We start from the raw sequence: 22,227 nt of genomic DNA on the forward strand, positions 1-22,227 counted from the left end.
TAATTAAATTACATTTAATATTTCCTGGATCCGTTTTTTGCAGAAAATAAATTGCTTGTTTGATTAATTTCATTTAAGAACAAGGAGTAACCTAAAGAGTCACAGAACTTCCATAAAGTATTTAAAGAAGTATTCAGAAAGATATAAAACATTAACCCATCATCAATTCTTTATATATTGTCATCTTCAATGAACGAGATGATATTGTGATGTTACCATTGGACTTGATAGTATCATTCAGGTCACTCTGGCAACGAGAGATATCGGCTGGTGCCAATTAGAGATGAGCAAGCGCGCTCGGATAAGTCAGTTACTCAAGCGAGCCTCGCTCTTCTGCACTCTTGTCCGAGCGTGCTCGGGGGGGGGGCAGGGGATAGCGGGAGGTAGCGGGGGATAGAGTAGGAGAGATCTCCCCCCCCCCCCCCCCCTGCGCTACCCGCCGCCACCCGAGCACGCTCGGACAAGAAAGCAGTTACTCGAGAAGAGCAAGGCTCGCTCGAGTAACTGACTCATCCGAGCGCGCTCGCTCATCTCTAGTGCCAATGTTATATTGTACTTTAGTTCGACTAAGAACATTTGTGAATTCTATTCAACATCTCTAACATGAAATCATTTGATGGAGAAAATGCAAATGAATCTGTGCTGCATAAACTTGTAGAGAACATTATATCTTTGTATATGTTTATCGATCTAGAGCTGACAGAAGGCAGGGAATGCTCTAAACATCCTACAATTTTAATTAAATGGGCCTCAGTATTATGTTCTCATCATCACCAGAGTTAGGAAATGCCCATTCATGAAGACCATTCATGATGATTCATTCTTTAATATATTTTTACTAAAGTCAGAGCTTTTTTTCTGATGCTGAGTTAGAAATTTCCCGCATAGACATAGACTTAAAAGCCAATATACTGCCAGTAGCCACCATTAGGGAGAATGAAATAAAAGGCTGAGCTCTGATTGGATGCAGTATACAACAAGGCTAGTTTTTGTGTTACCTAATTTTGATAAATATGGCCCAATGTTCCTATAACAGAAGTACAACGTAAGATTCATTCTCAAGAGGCAACAAAAGGTCTTATCATAAACATCCAATAAATTCAGCTTCTGAAACCAAAACAGGAATAAGGGATTCAAAATATAACATTTGTAAAGTTTTATTGAACTTTTGGGAGTTTTCCCTGAACACATTTCTAGATGCAGTATTTTAGGCCTGTCATTGTATGTTTCCATGTACGGGACTGTAATATATATATTTTTTTTCATTTTGTTTAGTACACTTCAGCTTTAACTCATGATGCTGTGCTAGTCATCGCGGAAGCTTTTCGATACCTAAGAAGACAAAGGGTGGATGTGTCAAGGCGAGGGAGTGCTGGAGACTGCCTAGCAAATCCTGCAGTTCCTTGGAGCCAAGGGATAGACATTGAGAGAGCTTTAAAGATGGTAAGCATGCATATTTTATCTGTGTAATGAAATATTTGGGGGGATTCTGCCAACACCTCTGAAATTTGCATACAATAAGTTTGACCAGTGCAGATCCTCAGGAGTCCAGTATGTTGGGATGACCACTATTATGCTTGAAGCAGCAACAGCTTCCAATAGATTGCTGGCAAAGGTTGTAAAGGATTGAGGTCATTTTATAGCTCACAATTATGGGTAAGATTGTAGAGAGACATAAGGGAACACTCTATGCCATTGGAGAACAAGGGGCGCATATAGAGGCGTAACTTAAAGCTTCGGGGCCCCAATGCAAAATCTGTTACAAGGCCCCCAACTATAATGCTTTATTCATAGTACTGGGCTCCCTATAAAAGAGAAGCCTTATGGGCCCTCTAAGGCTTCTGGTCCCATCTGCAACCGCATCCCCTATAGTTACACCCCTGCGCACATATACTGTTCTTGTCTGGGGGGCGCTCTGCTGTCTAAATTTATGCGTAATATGATTTTATGTCTTTATTAAAAACACAATTCACAATAATTCTAGGAAACCTCTAAATACAAAAAGATCCTAAAGGATTTAAACCTTGAAGCATTGAGAAAAAAAATCTGGATAATAATATGAAAGCACCTCTGGGGAACTTTCCACATAATCCTTAAGTTAGGCATCCAAATTTCCACTGACAATTCACAGCACATGATATGGGCATGATTACATGGGGTTGACTTACTTCCCTTCCAATCCCTCAATCCTGTAGTTCCTGCGAGAGGGAGCTGAAATCACACCCAACACAGTTCTATGCCTTAAAAATACCTGCTGCCACCACTGACTATTTTACTGTAAGGCAGGTCGGCCGCTTAAATATTGGTAATGCATCGGGTTACAGGCACTGACGGCACTCCAGCAGTCAAAGTTCTACTCTTATGGGGTTCTATAGGTTTTTTATAGAGCAACAAGAAATGAACTTAATAAAAGTTAAAACTTTATTACAAAATGATGCAATGCTTATAAAAAGTACAAAAGGTAAATATTAGAGATGAGCGAACACCAAAATGTTCGGGTGCTCGTTATTCGGAACGAACTTCCCGCGATGCTCGAGGGTTCGTTTCGAACAACGAACCCCATTGAAGTCAATGGGCGACCAGAGCATTTTTGTATTTCGCCGATGCTCGCTAAGGTTTTCATGTGTGAAAATCTGGGCAATTCAAGAAAGTGATGGGAATGACACAGAAACGGATAGGGCAGGCGAGGGGCTACATGTTGGGCTGCATCTCAAGTTCACAGGTCCCACTATTAAGCCACAATACCGGCAAGAGTGGGCCCCCCCCCCCTCCCAACAACTTTTACTTCTGAAAAGCGCTCATTAGCATGGCATACCTTTGCTAAGCACCACACTAGCTACAACAAAGCACAATCACTGCCTGGATGACACTCCGCTGCCACTTCTCCTGGGTTACATGCTGACCAACCGCCCCCCCTCCCCCCCACAGCGCACACCAAAGTGTCCCTGCGCAGCCTTCAGCTGCCCTCATGCCACGCCACACTCATGTCTATTTAGAAGTGCGTCTGCCATGAGGAGGAACCGCAGGCACACACTGCAGAGGGTTGGCACGGCTAGGCAGCGACCCTCTTTAAAAGTGGCGGGGCGATAGCCCACAATGCTGTACAGAAGCAATGAGAAATAGAATCCTGTGCCACCGCCATCAGGAGCTGCACACGTAGGCATAGCAATGGGGAACCTATGTGCCACACACTATTCATTCTGTCAAGGTGTCTGCATGCCCCAGTTAGACCGGGCTTTTTAATTCATAGACACAGGCAGGTACAACTCCCTATTGTGAAGTCCCTGTGGACCGACAGCATGGGTGGGTGCCAGGAAGCCACCGGCGGTACATAGAAATATCCCATTGCATTGCCCAACACAGCTGAGGTAGTAATGTCGTGCGTAATACAGGTGGGCTTCGGCCCACACTGCATGCCCCAGTCAGACTGGGGTTCTTTACAAGTGTACAGATGTATTAAAAACTCTGTGTGCACCTACAGCATGGGTGGCTCCCTGGAACCCACCGGCGGTACACAAAAATATCCCATTGCATTGCCCAACACAGCTGAGGTAGTAATGTTGTGTGTAATACAGGTGGGCTTCGGCCCACACTGCATGCCCCAGTCAGACTGGGGTTCTTTAGAAGTGGACACATGTAGGTTAAACTCCCTGTGGACCCACTGCCTGGGTGGGTGCCAGGAAGCCACCGGCGGTACATAGAAATATCCCATTGCATTGCCCAACACAGCTGAGGTAGTAATGTCGTGCGTAATGCAGGTGGGCTTCGGCCCACACTGCATGCCCCAGTCAGACTGGGGTTCTTTACAAGTGTACAGATGTATTAAAAACTCCGTGTGCACCTACAGCATGGGTGGCTCCCTGGAACCCACCGGCGGTACACAAAAATATCCCATTGCATTGCCCAACACAGCTGAGGTAACGTCAGCTGGAATGCAGGTGGGCTAAAAATTAATTTGATTACACTGTAGGCGAGAGCCCACAAAAATTGCTGTATCAACAGTACTAATGTACATCCCAAAAATTGGCCATGGCCAGCCAAGAGGGCAGGTGAAACCCATTAATCGCTTTGGTTAATGTGGCTTAAGTGGTAACTAGGCCTGGAGGCAGCCCAGTGTAACGAAAAATTGGTTCAAGTTACAGTTCCAACGCTTTTAAGCGCATTGAAACTTATAAAAATTGTTCAGAAAAATTATTTGAGTGAGCCTTGTGGCCCTAAGAAAAATTGCCCGTTCAGCGTGATTACGTGAGGTTTCAGGAGGAGGAGCAGGAGGAGGAGGAGGAATATTAGACACAGATTGATGAAGCAGAAATGTCCCCGTTTTGGATGGTGAGAGAGAACGTAGCTTCCATCCGCGGGTGCAGCCTACGTATTGCTTACGTATCGCTGCTGTCCGCTGGTGGAGAACAGAAGTCTGGGGAAATCCAGCCTTTGTTCATCTTGATGAGTGTTAGCCTGTCGGCACTGTCGGTTGACAAGCGGCTACGCTTATCTGTGATGATTCCCCCAGCCGCACTAAACACCCTCTCCGACAAGACGCTAGCCGCAGGACAAGCAAGCACCTCCAGGGCATACAGCGCTAGTTCAGGCCACGTGTCCAGCTTCGACACCCAGTAGTTGTAGGGGGCAGAGGCGTCACCAAGGATGGTCGTGCGATCCGCTATGTACTCCCTCACCATCCTTTTACAGTGCTCCCGCCGACTCAGCCGTGACTGGGGAGCGGTGACACAGTCTTGGTGGGGAGCCATAAAGCTGTCCAGGCCCTTAAAGACTGTTGCACTGCCTGGGATGTACATGCTGCTCGATCTACGCACATCCCCTGCTACCTTGCCCTCGGTACTGCGCCTTCTGCCACTAGCGCTGTCGGCTGGGAATTTTACCATCAGCTTGTCCGCAAGGGTCCTGTGGTATAGCAACACTCTCGAACCCCTTTCCTCTTCGGGAATCAGAGTGGGCAGGTTCTCCTTATACCGTGGATCGAGCAGTGTGTACACCCAGTAATCCGTCGTGGCCAGAATGCGTGCAACGCGAGGGTCACGAGAAAGGCATCCTAACATGAAGTCAGCCATGTGTGCCAGGGTACCTGTACGCAACACATGGCTGTCTTCACTAGGAAGATCACTTTCAGGATCCTCCTCCTCCTCAGGCCATACACGCTGAAAGGATGACAGGCAATCAGCCGGTGTACCGTCAGCAGTGGCCCAAGCTGTCTCTTCCCCCTCCTCCTCATCCTCCTCATGCTCCTCCTCCTCCTCCTGTACGCGCTGAGAAATAGACAGGAGGGTGCCCTGACTATCCAGCGGCATACTGTCTTCCCCCGCCCCCGTTTCCGAGCGCAAAGCAGCTGCCTTTATGGTTTGCAGGGAATTTCTCAAGATGCATAGCAGAGGAATGGTGACGCTAATGATTGTAGCATCGCCGCTCACCACCTGGGTAGACTCCTCAAAATTACCAAGGACATGGCAGATGTCTGCCAACCATGCCCACTCTTCTGAAAGGAATTGAGGAGGCTGACTCCCACTGCGCCGCCCATGTTGGAGTTGGTATTCGACTATAGCTCTACGTTGTTCATAGAGCCTGGCCAACATGTGGAGCGTAGAGTTCCACCGTGTGGGCACGTCGCACAGCAGTCGGTGCACTGGCAGCTTAAAGTGATGTTGCAGGGTGCGCAGGGTGGCAGCGTCCGTGTGGGACTTGCGAAAATGTGCGCAGAGCCGGCGCGCCTTTACGAGCAGGTCTGACAAGCATGGGTAGCTTTTCAGAAAGCGCTGAACCACCAAATTAAAGACGTGGGCCAGGCATGGCACGTGCGTGAGGCTGCCGAGCTGCAGAGCCGCCACCAGGTTACGGCCGTTGTCACACACGACCATGCCCGGTTGGAGGCTCAGCGGCGCAAGCCAGCGGTCGGTCTGCTGTGTCAGACCCTGCAGCAGTTCGTGGGCCGTGTGCCTCTTATCGCCTAAGCTGAGTAGTTTCAGCACGGCCTGCTGACGCTTGCCCACCGCTGTGCTGCCACACCGCGCAACACCGACTGCTGGCGACATGCTGCTGCTAACACATCTTGATTGCGAGACAGAGGAGGAGGAGGAGGAGGGTGCTTTAGTGGAGGAAGCATACACCTCCGCAGATACCACCACCGAGCTGGGGCCCGCAATTCTGGGGGTGGGTAGGACATGAGCGGTCCCAGGCTCTGACTCTGTCCCAGCCTCCACTAAATTCACCCAATGTGCCGTCAGGGAGATGTAGTGGCCCTGCCCGCCTGTGCTTGTCCACGTGTCCGTAGTTAAGTGGACCGTGGCAGTAACCGCGTTGGTGAGGGCGCGTACAATGTTGCGGGAGACGTGGTCGTGCAGGGCTGGGACGGCACATCGGGAAAAGTAGTGGCGACTGGGAACTGAGTAGCGCGGGGCCGCCGCCTCCATGATACTTTTGAAGGACTCCGTTTCCACAACCCTATACGGCAGCATCTCAAGGCTGATGAATTTTGCTATGCGGACGGTTAACGTTTGAGCGTGCGGGTGCGTGGCGGCGTACTTGCGCTTGCGCTCCAACAGTTGCGCAAGCGACGGCTGGACGGTGCGCTGAACTACACTGCTGGATGGGGCCGAGGACAGCGGAGGTGAGGGTGTGGGTGCAGGCCAGGAGACGGTAGTGCCTGTGTCCTGAGAGGGGGGTTGCATCTCAGTGGCAGGTTGGGGCACAGGGGGAGAGGCAGGGGTGCAAACCGGAGGCGCTGAACGGCCTTCGTCCCACCTTGCGGGGTGCTTGGCCATCATATGTCTGCGCATGGTGGTGGTGGTGAGGCTGTTGGTGTTGGCTCCCCGGCTGAGCTTTGCGCAACAAAGGTTGCACACCACTGTTCGTCGGTCGTCAGGCGTCTCTGTGAAAAACTGCCAGACCTTAGAGCACCTCGGCCTCTGCAGGGTGGCATGGCGCGAGGGGGCGCTTTGGGAAACACTTGGTGGATTATTCGGTCTGGCCCTGCCTCTACCCCTGGCCACCGCACTGCCTCTTGCAACCTGCCCTGCTGATGCCCTTGACTCCCCCTCTGAAGACCTGTCCTCCTGAGTAAGCGTTGCACACCAGGTGGGGTCAGTCACCTCATCGTGCTGCTGCTCTTCCTCCGAATCCTCTGTGCGCTGCTCCCTCGGACTTACTGCCCTTACTACTACCTCACTGCAAGACAACTGTGTCTGATCGTCATCGTCCTCCTCACCCACAGAAAGTTGTTGAGACAGTTGGCGGAAGTCCCCAGCCTCTTCCCCCGGACCCCGGGAACTTTCGAATGGTTGGGCATCAGTGACGATAAACTCCTCTGGTGGGAGAGGAACCGCTGCTGCCCAATCTAAGCAGGGGCCCGAGAACAGTTCCTGGGAGTGTTCCCGCTCCTGAGCAGGTGTTATTGTAGTGGAGTGAGGAGGCTGGGAGGAAGGAGGAGCAGCAGACAGAGGATTCGGATTGGCAGCAGTGGACGGCGCAGAACTGCGGGTAGACGATAGGTTGCTCGAAGCACTTTCTGCCATCCAGGACAGGACCTGCTCACACTGCTCATTTTCTAATAACCGTCTCCCGCGTGGACCCATTAATTGGGCGATGAATGTGGGGACACCAGAAACGTGCCTCTCTCCTAATCGCGCAGCAGTCGGCTGCGACACACCTGGATCAGGAGCTTGGCCTGTGCCCACACCCTGACTTGGCCCTCCGCGTCCTCGGCCGCGTCCACGTCCTCTAGGCCTACCCCTACCCCTCAGCATGCTGTATTACCAGTGATTTGATTTCACAGGCAGCTAATAAATTGGCGCAAGACTGCAGGCCAAATATAATTTTTTCCCTTTTTTGAAAACGAAAGGCCCCACTGCCTCTAGTGAATGAATAATCTAAGTTTAATAACTGTGCTGTTTTCCTGCTAATGTGTCACAGAACGTGAGGGTAGCAGAGTTATTAACTGTGGCAGAGCAGGTATTTTTTTTCCCAATTAAGGAAAGCAAATGGCGAAGCCAGGAGTAAAACGTAGCTGGGTGCGTCTGATTTTTACAGGTTGCACACGCAGCCGACACGTGTCCACCGCCCTTAGGACGGACAGAGGCAGGACAAATAGAATTATTTTCCGTTTTTTTGCACCAAAAGGCAGCACTGCGTATATTCTATGAACATGAGAAGTTTAATAACTGTGCTGTTTTCCTGCTAATGTGTCACAGAACGTGAGGGTAGCAGAGTTATTAACTGTGGCAGAGCAGGTATTTTTTTCCCAATTAAGGAAAGCAAATGGCGAAGCCAGGAGTAAAACGTAGCTGGGTGCGTCTGATTTTTACAGGTTGCACACGCAGCCGACACGTGTCCACCGCCCTTAGGACGGACAGAGGCTGGACAAATAGAATTATTTTCCGTTTTTTTGCACCAAAAGGCAGCACTGCGTATATTCTATGAACATGAGAAGTTTAATAACTGTGCTGTTTTCCTGCTAATGTGTCACAGAACGTGAGGGTAGCAGAGTTATTAACTGTGGCAGAGCAGGTATTTTTTTTCCCAATTAAGGAAAGCAAATGGCGAAGCCAAGAGTAAAACGTAGCTGGGTGCGTCTGATTTTTACAGGTTGCACACGCAGCCGACACGTGTCCACCACCCTTAGGACGGACAGAGGCAGGACAAATAGAATTATTTTCCGTTTTTTTGCACCAAAAGGCAGCACTGCGTATATTCTATGAACATGAGAAGTTTAATAACTGTGCTGTTTTCCTGCTAATGTGTCACAGAACGTGAGGGTAGCAGAGTTATTAACTGTGGCAGAGCAGGTATTTTTTTTCCCAATTAAGGAATGCAAATGGCGAAGCCAGGAGTAAAACGTAGCTGGGTGCGTCTGATTTTTACAGGTTGCACATGCAGCCGACACGTGTCCACCGCCCTTAGGACGGACAGAGGCAGGACAAATAGAATTATTTTCCGTTTTTTTGCACCAAAAGGCAGCACTGCGTATATTCTATGAACATGAGAAGTTTAATAACTGTGCTGTTTTCCTGCTAATGTGTCACAGAACGTGAGGGTAGCAGAGTTATTAACTGTGGCAGAGCAGGTATTTTTTTTCCCAATTAAGGAAAGCAAATGGCGAAGCCAGGAGTAAAACGTAGCTGGGTGCGTCTGATTTTTACAGGTTGCACACGCAGCCGACACGTGTCCACCGCCCTTAGGACGGACAGAGGCAGGACAAATAGAATTATTTTCCGTTTTTTTGCACCAAAAGGCAGCACTGCGTATATTCTATGAACATGAGAAGTTTAATAACTGTGCTGTTTTCCTGCTAATGTGTCACAGAACGTGAGGGTAGCAGAGTTATTAACTGTGGCAGAGCAGGTATTTTTTTTCCCAATTAAGGAAAGCAAATGGCGAAGCCAACAGTAAACCGTAGCTGGGTGCGTCTGATTTTTACAGGTTGCACACGCAGCCGACACGTGTCCACCGCCCTTAGGACGGACAGAGGCAGGACAAATAGAATTATTTTCACTTGTTTTACAAGCAAAAGGCAGCACTGCGTATATTCAATGAATAATAACTGTGTTGTGGCCCTGCCTATACAATTCTTTCCCTGCAGTATCAATGGAGGGTGGAATGCTCTGCAGAGGCGATTTTGAGAAGCAAAAAAAAATGCAGCACAGCTAACAGCAGCCTGGACAGTACTGCACACGGATAAATATGGCCCTAGAAAGGACCGTTGAGGTTCTTGAAGGCTACACTCACTCCTAACACTCTCCCTGCCTATGCAGCACTTCTGTCCCTAATGCCGGGTGCAACGCTCTGCAGAGCCGATTTTGAGAAAAAAAAAATTGCCACTGCTAACAGCAGCCAACACACAGCTATCAGTGGCCCTAATAAGGACCTTTGGGGGTTCTTGAAGCCTACACTAACTACCAATTCTTTCCCTACAGCAGCTCCGGTACAAACAGCACTGTCCCTCATCTAACTCACCAGGCATCTGAGGCGAACCGCGGGAGGGGCCGACTTTTATGTTCGGGTGACACCTGATCTTCCCAGCCACTCACAGCAGGGGGGTGGTATAGGGCTTGAAGGTCACAGGGGGAAGTTGTAATGCCTTCCCTGTCTTTCAATTGGCCAAAAAAAGCGCGCTAACGTCTCAGGGAAGGAAGTGAAAGTAACCAGAACACCGCATGGTGTTCGTTACGAATAACGAACATCCCGAACACCCTAATATTCGCACGAATATCAAGCTCGGAAGAACACATTCGCTCATCTCTAGTAAATATAAAAAGAACATACAGTACAAACAAAAACAGTTACAAAAGTGAAAGGGAATAAAAGTAGAATACCAGATCTTACTGATTAGGTCAGTTCAAATCTGGGTGCGAGGAGGTGTGCTGGGTCTGTCTTGGGCAGTCCTATACAGTGAGTATAGTTTCCTGGGGTCTGGCAGTGAGCACTGGGTGGTGCTGCACTTTTAACATGTCCTAGCCACATCTCCATAACCCTCATCCTGACCATGTGATATGAGCAGGCTTAGTACATGCAAGATCACACACTTTCCCAACCACAATTCTTAATTTGGTCATATTGTGCTGTAGGAAGCTCCTATGGAGAAACTATGAGTTATACTTCTGTACAGAAATGTAGCAATCTAATAACTCTAAACATGGGGGTCACAGCTAAGGAGATGTTGAGGTTTGGGGGTCCTGGTGTCCTACAATCCAGCTGTTTAGACCATAAGAAGCAGCTGGATTCCCCGAGCGCAATCATATAACTGAAATTACCCATAAAATAGATTATGCCAGGGAAATTTTAATTTTTGATATTTCCTTTGTGGTGCAAATACCTTTATGCAGATCTGCTAAGATTGGAGGCAGTGCATTGGTTGCTTAAATATTCTTTTCAGCTTCATAGGAGGTATTTACATAATCATTGAGGATATGGGTATGAACTTAGCCGGTTGTTTACCCAAACACGACAGAACTGGCTTCAGGCAAAGGATGCATTGTCCTATGTCCAGTAGCTCAAAGAAGATTTGCATAACACATTATAACTGTAAGCAAAAAACAGGCAGAATCTACACATTTTCATAGCACCTTAAAATATGGTTATTGTATACTTTCATAGGAGTACCAATATCAGCTAATGCTCCGCCACTCATGACTGTAGTTTTTGGTCTTCTTTCTTATAGCTTGTGTTTCCCATAGCCAAGTAGGGTGATGTCACCTTTAACTTCTTCTACGTGCGCCTTATATGTTCTGTGCACATCTGCTGTCATTGATGGAGCAGTTTTCGAATTGCCCCGAACACATGAATGCTAGGTTTGCCGGAGCACTGATATGTTTTCCATGGGGACAGTGGATAAAGCTGCAAGTAGACAATTCTGGCAGCCACATAGCTGTGAGAAGAACACAAGGAAAGACTAGAAGCAATGGGATGAAAGTGATAGGAAGGAAACACAGATTAGCTATTAGACAGTGAGGGTGATCAATCAGTGGAACAGGTTACCACAGGAGGTGTTGAGTTCTCCTTCAATGGAAGTCTTCAAACAAAGACTGGACAAATATCTGGGATGATTCAGTGATCCTGCTCTGAGCAGGGGGTTGGACCAGATGACCCTGGAGGTCCCTTCCAACTTTACCATTTTATGACTTTATAAGCATTGATGGGTGACAATCAATATCCTTGAATCTTCTTTCCCTCAACATTTTCTGTTGGGTGGTAAGCAGGATGCCTCCATACAAATACGACAGTCAGCTCACCGGCCAAAAACTTTTCCAAAATATGTATGACTTGAGGCTGCTTTCACACGGGCCACAAAATCGTGCGATTTTCTCGCAATGTAACAGTGCTACAAATCGCATGTATATGAAGCCCATGTTTTCCAAAGGGTTCCTTCACATTAGTGATATTTTGTAGGCTGCTACATTGCGAGGGAAAAAAAATTGTGGCATGCTCTTTACAGCCGCGATTTGCGATATTTCGTAGCCCATGTTTCCCTTTGGAGACTTCCTTTGTGTTGCGTCGCATTGCACAAAATCATGGTTTTCGTGCAGTGCGATGCAACTTTTACAGTAGGAAGTCCTACGGTTTCTCTAAAATAAACCATAGACGCATTAGGAACAAACAATACCTTACCTAACAGGTGTAGTTCGCTCTACTGCCTTTATCCTCTGGCAGTTCTCCAGCACTTGTGTGTAGACTTCAGCCACTGCTTCCTGGAAGCACTGGCTCTGATTTGTTCTTGAGCGCCGCGGCTCAGCCAATCACTGCAGCACTTGATGAACCAATTACAGCTATTGCATTGAATGCAACTACAAACAAGTGCTGCGGAACTGCCGGAGGAGAAGTGCGGCAGAGTAGACAGCGCCTATTAGGTAAAGTATTGTTTTGGTTTTTTTTTTTTAAATGCAGCTAGGACTTATTTTTGGCATAGGGCTTGTATTTCAAGCCACCCCCCCCCCCAAAAAAAAAAAAAATTCCATACACACTGTCTTCCTTTGCTGACGGCATGGACAGTGCAGCAGGGGTTTTCTTGCTTTACGGCAGCTGAAATGACAGAGAAATATCAGACAGATATAGCAATTCATTATTGAAAGTTGGTCATTTCACAAACATTATTTGTCATGACGAATATACATCCACAATTTGCAAAATGCATATCAATGAGTGGCCATACTATACAAATAGCAGAAGCACACTAAGATGATTGTGATGCAATGTCTGTAGATTACTATGATAGTCAGGAAGCAGTGGGTTAAGGCCCCCATTATGGACTGGGGAGTGACAGGCTGCTGTATTTAGAGCCTTATCTGTGTGCATATTGCTTAGTGTTACTATCTTGCCATATCTAGGACACAGCAGTACAATAGAGTTATAGCTAATGGGGTTATCTGGGGACATTAATTCCTAACAGCTGGTTGGCATGAAGAATCAATCTATGAGAACTTATACTCCTCTCCCCTGCTCCCATTCCATTAGCCCCTTTCCTCACTGATTTTTACCCCAGATGCAGGGAACCAATAGTAACGTCACGGACACCAGCGCCATTGTAGCCACGGCAGCCAATCACTGATTCATGCCAGCCGGCGATCAGCCGCAGCAGTCATGTGTGCCCGTGTGGGGATATCTTTGCTCTGCACTTGGAAGTGAAGACCAACTGGGAAGGGAATATGTGGGGCAACAGTAAGGTCTTATTCACACGCGCGCATATATAAGCTATTGTAGCTGCGCTCAAAAATCGCGATCATGTGAAGCATTGGATTCCAGTGTAGTCATTCACATGAGCGATTTTTGGGTGCGTAAAAAATTGCAACAGTAATAATAGGACCGAAAACAGCAACCAGTTTATACGTCTTGCCCTATCTTTTGCCAAGATACAGTGGAGGCTCCAATAGGCTTCTATGGGAGCTGGGGAAAAAGGCAGATGGAGGGAGTTTAGCTGCATCCAATGCTGTGCAATGATTACAGATGGCTCTATTTAGAAATTAGAAGGCATTCCGAGGATTTATTCTGACCGAGGGTTTTCCAGCCTGCGGCATATATTTTTGCTAATACGCCAGAGCTGCCCATGTGAATGGATGAGAAAACACAGATTTTTGTTCATGCGATTTTTAACCACGATGTGGCCAAGGTGAGTATATCTTCTCTCATGTTATTACCATGGGAAGCATTGGATTCCAATGCATTCATTCACATGACAATTTTTGGGCGTGTGAAAAAATTTGCACTGTAAAATCGTCAAATCTCCAACCGTTTTCGCAGCGTCAAAAGATAGGTCTTGACTAGAGATGAGCGAGCACCAAAATGCTCGGGTGCTCGTTACTCGGGGCGAACTTTTCGCGATGCTCGAGGGTTCGTTTCGAGTAACGAACCCCATTGTAGTCAATGGGCGACCCGAGCATTTTTGTATATCACCGATGCTCGCTAAGGTTTTCATTTGTGAAAATCTGGGCAATTCAAGAAAGTGATGGGAACGACACAGCAACGGATAGGGCAGGTGAGGGGCTACATGTTGGGCTGCATCTCAAGTTCCCAGGTCCCACTATTAAGCCACAATAGCGGCAAGAGTGGGCCCCCCCCCCCCCCCACTGTCAGCATAAAGATCGTTCTCCTCTGCCATAGCTGTAACAGCTGTGGCAGAGAAGAACAATGTTTGCCCATTGAATTCAATGGAGCCGGCAATACAGCAGGTTCCACTGAAAGCAATGGGCTGCCGGCGATCGCAGGATGAATTGTCGGGAAGTGCTTAAATATATAAGCCCTTCCCTGCAATTCATCCAGAAATGTGTTACAATAAAAATATATACCGGCGTATAAGGCGATGGGGCATATAAGACGACCCCCCAACTGTCACCTTATACGCCGGCAATACAGCGGAGCAAAGAATAAAAATCATTACTCACTTCTCCTGGTGTTCTGCGGCGCTGCTGCAGGCTGTCGCTCCCTCCTGGTCCCCGGCAGAGCATTGCTTTCTGGACGCAGTGGTTGAAATCCCCGCCTCCAGAAACACACGTGCCTTCAGCCAATCACAGCTATTCAATGACATCATTGTCATTGGCTGTGATTGGCTGAAGGCACGTGTGTTTCTGGAGGCGGGGATTTAAAGCCCTTCGTAGAGAAAGCAATGATCTGCCGGGGACCAGGAGGGAGCGACAGCCTGCAGCAGCGCCGCAGAACACCAGGAGAAGTGAGTAATGATTTTTATTCTTTGCTCCGCTGTATTGCCGGCGTATAAGGTGACAGTTGGGGGGTCGTCTTATACGCCCCGTCGCCTTATACGCCGGTATATATTTTTATTGTAACACATTTCTGGATGAATTGCAGGGAAGGGCTTATATATTTAAGCCCTTCCCGACAATTCATCCCGCGATCGCCGGCAGCCCATTGCTTTCAGTGGAACCTGCTGTATTGCCGGCTCCATTGAATTCAATGGGCAAACATCGTTCTTCTCTGTCACAGCTGTTACAGCTGTGGCAGAGAAGAATGATTTGTCTTCTATATGTTCTCAATGGGGTCGGCGCTGCTGCCGCCGGCCCCATTGAGCGCATATAGAGAAGAGAACAGAAATCGCAGATCGCACATAGGTGCGATCTGCGATTTCTATGGCCTAAGAAGGACCGTTGGGGTTCTTGAAGCCTAAAATCACTCCTAACACTCTCCCTATAGCAGCTCCGGCATCAACAACACTTTCCCTGAACTATGTCAGAATGCATCTGTGGCGAGCCGCGGGAGGGGCAGATTTTAATACTCGGGTGACACCTAATCTCGCCAGCCACTCACTGCAGGGGGGTGGTATAGGGCTTGAACGTTGCAGGGGGAAGTTGTAATGCCTTCCCTGTCTTTCTATTGGCCAGAAAAGCGCGCAAATTTCTCAGGGAAGAAAATGAAAGTAACCCGAACACCGCGTGGTACTCTTTACGAGTAACGAGCATCTCGAACACCCTAATACTCGAACGAGTATCAAGCTCAGACGAGTATGCTCGCTCATCTCTAGTCTTGACCTATCTTTTAATGAAAAACATGGGAGACTCCTATGGATTCCTACGGGAGCTGAAAAAAAGGGAGGGGGAGGGAGTTTACCTGTGTCCAATGCCAGGAAAAGAAGACAGCTGGCTCTATTTTAGCTATTTAAGCTAACAGAAGCCATTCTGCCAACCGACAGAATTTCGCATTGCAGCATTTTTTCCCCGTGATGAAAGAGAAAACGCTAATTAATTTCGGAATTAGATCTCGGCTATTCTTCTCCATTGCAATTTTCATCTGTGTTCGGCCAGCGTGGATTCACTTGTGTGAATGAGTCCTAACCCTGTACTAGTCAAAACTGACAAGTGGGAAGGCATCATCGGATTGTGTCTGCTTAGTGGCAACGTGGAAAACTGCTACATAGAGATGAGCGAGCAGCTAAATGCTTGGGTCCACGTTATTCGAGTCGAGCTTTTCGTAAAATTTGAGATGGGAGTCTCAATGGGAGACTCGAGCATTTTTGTACGTGGGACGCCGGCTCCCGAGCTTTTTTTTTTTCTTTCTTGGTTCGTGTGTTCTCTCTCTCTCTCTCTCTCTCTCTCTCTCCCTCACCCTCTCCCTCTCTCTCTCTCTCCCTCCCCCCTGCCTGCCAGACAAAAAATTTCCCATTGCCACGCGCTGCGTCACGGCGGGGAGCGGCCAAAAAAGGAACGTGACAGCGGGGAGCAGCCATAAACTGGGGCTGGGCTGAACACGGCTTGATGCTCGTTCGCTCAACTCTACTGCTACATTTGTTTAAATAAATAGTGACCAGAGTTGAGCGACCGTACTCTGCCGAGCTTGATGCTCGTTCGAGTATTAGCGCACTCGATGCCGTGTTCGACCCTATCGCAGTTTTTGGCTCCTCCCCGCTGTGACGTGCCTGTTTTGGCCCCCCTCGCCGCGAGGCAGTGCGAGCTTTAATGGCAAATGTTTTGGCTGGCTGGCTGGGAAGGGGGGGGGAGGAGGGAGAGAGATAGAGAAAAAAAGAATACGAACCAAGAAAAAAAAAAGCTCGGGACCCGGCGTCCCACATACAAAAATGCTCGAGTCTCCCATTGTAGTCAATGGGGTTCGTTACTCGAGTAGAGCTCTCACATTTTACGAAAAGCTCGACTCGAATAACACGGACCCGAGCATTTGGGTGCTCGCTCATCTCTAATAATCACTCAGAGATAAATAAAACCAGCGCAAAAATGTAAAAAAAAAAAGTTTAATTGGTAATTAAAGTTGATTTAAATATTTTTTCGGATTACACATCTCTTTACAAGTGGATGAAAAATGTGGCATCGATTCACTGTTTTTAGCTTTTACATAAATGTACATATTGAATTATAAAAAAGAGTGAAAGATGGTTAATAGTTCAATTTGTAGACAATGTATCTTGCCCCGACATATTATGTAAATACAGCCCATTGAATAATAGGTGATTATTGAGAAGCTAACCGTCGGCGTTCTGCACTCCGGCAGATAGTGCAGAGTTATGACAAACAGGGGAGAGGTAGTTCCCCAACATCTGCTGCCATAAAGGTTGCTGCAAGGATTCCTTGACTAATTAGGGGCAATTATTGTGATGTATTTATATTCACATAAAGCAGAGCCTGATTACAAAGCGAGGATCCAGCAGGATGTGCAGCTTATGGATGCAAGTTTTATTTGGCTTTGTTTTGGAAGAGGTTAAGTAAATACAAAGATAACAGATTGTAAAAGAATTTGTGAAGCATGATGATCTCCAATCTGCAAGTCTTGTGTTTTCAGTTTCACAGCACAAACTGATGCTTATGGGAAAAGACATGTTTTCAGTATTGGGCAGCTGTGTAGAAAGCCATGCTTCCTCGACAAAATGTAATACTTCACATTGCAATATTTTGCATATCCACTTCCCAAACCTTTATACTGTATTATATGGGTCATTTGTAGACATGGAAAGATCTGGGCTTCAGAAAACGGATTACTGGGTTCAATTGCAGCTGCTAGTTAGTCAATGTTCTGGTTTTTTATTGCCCGCATTGCAAGAGTCATACGGGGCTTGTTATTTCAGGGACAAGTTGTATTTTTAGCGGTACCATAAAATGTAACATAGAATTCTTTAAAAAATTTAAGCAAGCTGAAATGAAAAAAAAAGCCTTCTAGAACATCACTCTTATTTTCTTCATGCCAAAATATCCAGTGGCCAGTTTAGATGTCTTTAGGTTGCTGTATTTGTCTAGCATGACAAAATGATAGGCAGGGTCACCCTTATCAGGACGGGAACTCCACTTTCAGACAGACAGTATGTAGTATGATACTAGGGAGAATATCCTGATCCCGGTAGTGAGTATTTTTTATTGCTGCCTGGACTTTTTTGCTTTTACCACGCCAGTGAATCCCATGGCTTTGTGAGGATTAGAGTTGAGCGAATGTACTCTGTCGAGCTTGATGCTCGGTCGAGTATTAGCGTACTCGATGGTGCTCATTACTCGTTACTCGAGCCGTGTTGGACCCCACCCCAGTTTTTGACTCCTCCCTGCTGTGACATGCCTGTTTTGGCCCCTCCACGCCGCAACGCAGCGCGTTAATGGCAAATTTGTTCGTCTGGCAGAGGAGAGAGAGAGAAAACACGAACCAAGAAAGAAAAAAAAAAGCTCAGCACCTGGCGGCCCACATACAAAAATGCTCGAGTCTCCCATTGTAGTCAATGGGGTTCGTTACTCGAGTAGAGCTCTCGAATTTTATGAAAAGCTCGACTCGAATAACGTGGGCCCGAGCATTTGGGTGCTCGCTCATCTTTAGTGAGGATGTTTATCTATTGTGATCAGGTTGTGATGATCCTTTGGATATATAAGTACTGAATTATACCGTCAATCAGTTGCATAGCCTTTTCAGAATAACTAGGTAATATTTATTAACGTGAAATATGAATTTTGTGTGATATACTTTGAGGTTAAAGGGGTTGTCCCGCGAAACAAAGTGGGGGTATACACTTCCGTATGACCATATTAATGCACTTTGTAATGTACATTGTGCATTAATTATGAGCCATACAGAAGTTATTCACTTACCTGCTCCGTTGCTAGCGTCCCCGTCTCCATGGTGCCGTCTAATTTTCAGCGTCTAATCTCCCGATTAGACGCGCTTGCGCAGTCCGGTCTTCTCTGTGTTGAATGGGGCGCTCTTGCTGGAGAGCTGCTCCTCGTAGCTCCGCCCCGTCACGTGTGCCGATTCCAGCCAATCAGGAGGCTGGAATCGGCAATGGAACGCACAGAAGACCTGCGGTCCACCGTGGGTGAAGATCCCGGCGGCCATCTTCGCAAGGTAAGTAAGAAGTCACCGGAGCGCGGGGATTCAGGTAAGTACTACCCGTTTTTTTTTTTATCCCTGCATCGGGTTTGTCTCGCGCCGAACTATTGAAGAAAAAAAAAACCTGTTTCGGCGCGGGACAACCCCTTTAATGTCTTGGTGTTGTCCTATAAATATTGTCCACTTTTTGTATATTTATTTAGGTTTGGCCTCTGTTTTTGCATATCTGGTGAGATTTGTAATATTTTTTTAAGCATGTGAATATTCTGGGCTTTAAGGGACATTTTTAAAGGAGAAAATAAAAGTGATGATGTAATAGGGTTTGTTTCATGTTGGAGTGTTTTATACATAACTCTTAGTTCGGTCTAAGAAGTTTTCTGAAATATTTTTGGGCTGAAATAAAATTTTGAAAAATTGGGCCATTGTTTTGTTTTTATGGCAATCACAGGGAGGTAAAAATTACATACTCACCTTATTCTGTAAGTCAGTGCAATTATGACAATAGCAAGTTTAAATAGTTTTTTATACTATTCTACTGTTTAAAAACTAACTAAATTAACATGCCACGGGGACGCAAAAAGTAAGGTAAAATACGCCAATACACACGCAGAAAAGCATGGCTCATTCCGCTAATATGCAGCGCTCAGGCGTGCACTGAAATACTGATGCATTCATGTGAAGGGGCCCAACTGATGGATCTCCTATTAAGGTCTCCTCCATATATCCACGTTTGAACGCTGCATATTTGTAGAATGAGTGATGCTTTTTTTGCGCGCATATCAGCGTATTTTACTGTACATTTGGCTGTCATGCTTCTGAATGCAAGATGCATAAGATTACTATTGGACAAACCATGGATATAGCCTAAGGTTGGGCTCACACAACCGTAAAACGCTACGTGTATCATGCAGCGTCTTACCGCTGTGGAGACGGCGGTGAGCCGGCTTATTGTTGTGTATCGCACTATGCTGTCATGCACAGTCTTCCTGGTTTCTTTTTTTGCTTACATTTCCTTTGCTGTCACTTTGCAACGGCGCATATGAACGCCGCAATTGCATTGATTATGCACCCGTAAAACATGCTGCGTTCTTTTTAGTGTGTGTATTATAAGCACTGACTATTCACAAGTGGGAATGGATCAATAAATCAATGCACTTTCATTGACTCCATTCACTGCGTATTGCACGCACGAACAGTGCGCGTGTAACACACAATGAAACTACGCTCATGTGAGCCCGGTCTAACACGCAGTTCCAAAAGGTAACCCTGTTGGCTGCAGTAAGGTTCTTGGCAGTCTTAATCATGATGTCAGATCTACTGTTTGTAGGGCAGGAGTTATACTGAAAAGGATATCACTGTGCTACCGTCGCAATCAGTATTGTTCACAGATATTTCTGATTTTTTAAGACGAGGTCAAAAAAATATTTTACAAGACCTCCTCATTAAAAAAAAAAGTGGAAACCCCTATAAATGAAGTATTATGCAAATAAGAAGTAGCATACTTATAGTTCCCAATATTGTGAGACAAATCCTTATAGGGGTTGTCCAATTGTAAACCGGTCCTAGCCTATCCTCAGGTCAAGTCTTCAGTAGTAGATCAGCAGGGGTCCATCATCCAGGACCTCCATTGATCTGCTGTTAACGCACCAGTGGTCTAGTGCACTCAGCTGATTTCTGCAAGAAACAGACAGCCCCATTCTTAAAGCAGTGGCCAGGCTTGGTATTGCAGGTCAAGTTTCCATTGAATTTAATAGGAACTCAACCTGCAATAACAAGCCTGGCCACTACAGTAAGAATGGAGCTGTCTGTTCATGACCATGCTGGCCTTGCTATTCAGTGGGGTTCCTGGGTGACGGAACCTCACTGTTCTACTATTGGTGACCTGTGCTAAGCATAGGACATAAATAGTTTGCAATTGGACAACCCTTTAATCTAAAATATGGTTGGCATATTAGATTGACAGTAGCTTATGCTTCGTTTTGATTATAGCAGGAAGAATTCACTAGAGTACCCCGTATAAGGAGATAACATCCACAATGTAGGAAGATGTTACTTTTCATCACTTGACATACTGCTCTCATCTACAGTTATGTATTTTGCAAGCAATATGATAGGATTCTGTGGAAATATATACCATGTTGTGACATTTTGAAAGATACAGTATTAAGACGCATTGAAAAATCAACAGCATCATGATTTGCATTCTGGTCTGTAAAAGAAGCAACCTAGGGAGCCCCTTCAATTTCATGCTAGACTGATTCTATGCTTCACCTTTCAGTATATAATCTTTGGTGGATATATTGTACTATATTCTGTTTTTACAATTGTGTCATAATGGAGTTTTCTGTAAAGATTACTGCTGCCTGTTTTAACATATATGTTTATGAACTATTTTAGGTGCAAGTTCAAGGGATGACTGGGAATATCCAGTTTGATACATATGGTAGAAGAACAAATTACACCATTGATGTGTATGAGATGACGGCTACTAAACCCCGAAAGGTAAGACTCCTCACCACCTATTATTTATTTAAAGGATGTTGTCTCACAAAGTGAATCCCTTCCTTTTGCCCTATTAACCCTTTGCAATCCAATTTTGGATTCAAGGTTTGCTAGGCGGCTTTCTCTTTCTGCCATTATACAATGGCGCCATCTGCTGGCTAGAGCCAGTACTGCGGTATGTGACATGTTGGAGAGACCCCCGACAACAGAGCGGCCAGTAATGTACAGTAAGAATACCCTGACGGACGTCTTCCGACATTGGAGCTGTACAGCCTTCAATAAGAATGTCTTCAGACGTCAGACAGTGGATTGGAAAGGGTTAAGGGCTCCTTCACACAAGCTTAGCGATTTTCGGTCAGATGTGTGTCCTTTCAGATATACACCGAGCCTGGATTGCCATTGGGCGGGCAGAGACAGTTTACCTATCCCTTTCCGTCCCCTCGCTGGCTCTCGGTAAGCGAAGGGAGTGGGACGGTGTGGGAACTAGTGTGCTAAGCTCCCGCCCCTTGTCGGCTGCCAGCAATGGGAGGGTGTGGGACGGGGTGGAAGCTTAGCAACTAGCTCTCGCCCCATCCCTCCCCCTCCCATTGTAAACAGCCGGCAAGAGGCGAAGAGAAGGAGGAAAGGTGGTGGGAGTTTAGCATTCACGCTGCTAAACTCCCTCCCACCTACCTTCTCTGGCAGCTACCATAGGCTCCAATAGGAGTCTATGGCAGCGGCTGTATTCCGGCCAGGAAGATAGTTCCTGAACTATCTTTCCTGGCCAGTGTAAAAGCATTCGGCTGAAATGCTCTAACTTGGCCGGCCAGGCGTTTTTACACCACGGGAAAACACACATCTGAACTAATGCATTGAAACCAATGCATCAGATGGGCCGCGTATATCGGCCGGGCATGAAAGCGCGGCTGATATACGCTCATGTGAATGAAGCCATAAAAGTCAGAAAGTCATTTGAAACACCATCTATTA

General features: G+C 46.7%; 1 protein-coding gene across 1 annotated transcript in view; it reads left to right on the forward strand.

Annotated features, from left to right (window-relative positions):
- Positions 1–22,227, forward strand: part of GRIA3 (glutamate ionotropic receptor AMPA type subunit 3) — a 333,892-nt gene that overhangs the window by 252,984 nt on the left and 58,681 nt on the right. Inside the window, exons 7-8 of the mRNA XM_066579868.1 lie at positions 1,276–1,443; positions 21,154–21,258. Coding sequence (XP_066435965.1) covers positions 1,276–1,443; positions 21,154–21,258 — 273 coding nt within the window. The remainder of the gene's footprint in view (positions 1–1,275; positions 1,444–21,153; positions 21,259–22,227) is intronic.

The sequence above is a fragment of the Eleutherodactylus coqui genome, chromosome 10 (assembly GCF_035609145.1).
Source record: "Eleutherodactylus coqui strain aEleCoq1 chromosome 10, aEleCoq1.hap1, whole genome shotgun sequence".
Classification (NCBI taxonomy): domain Eukaryota; kingdom Metazoa; phylum Chordata; class Amphibia; order Anura; family Eleutherodactylidae; genus Eleutherodactylus; species Eleutherodactylus coqui.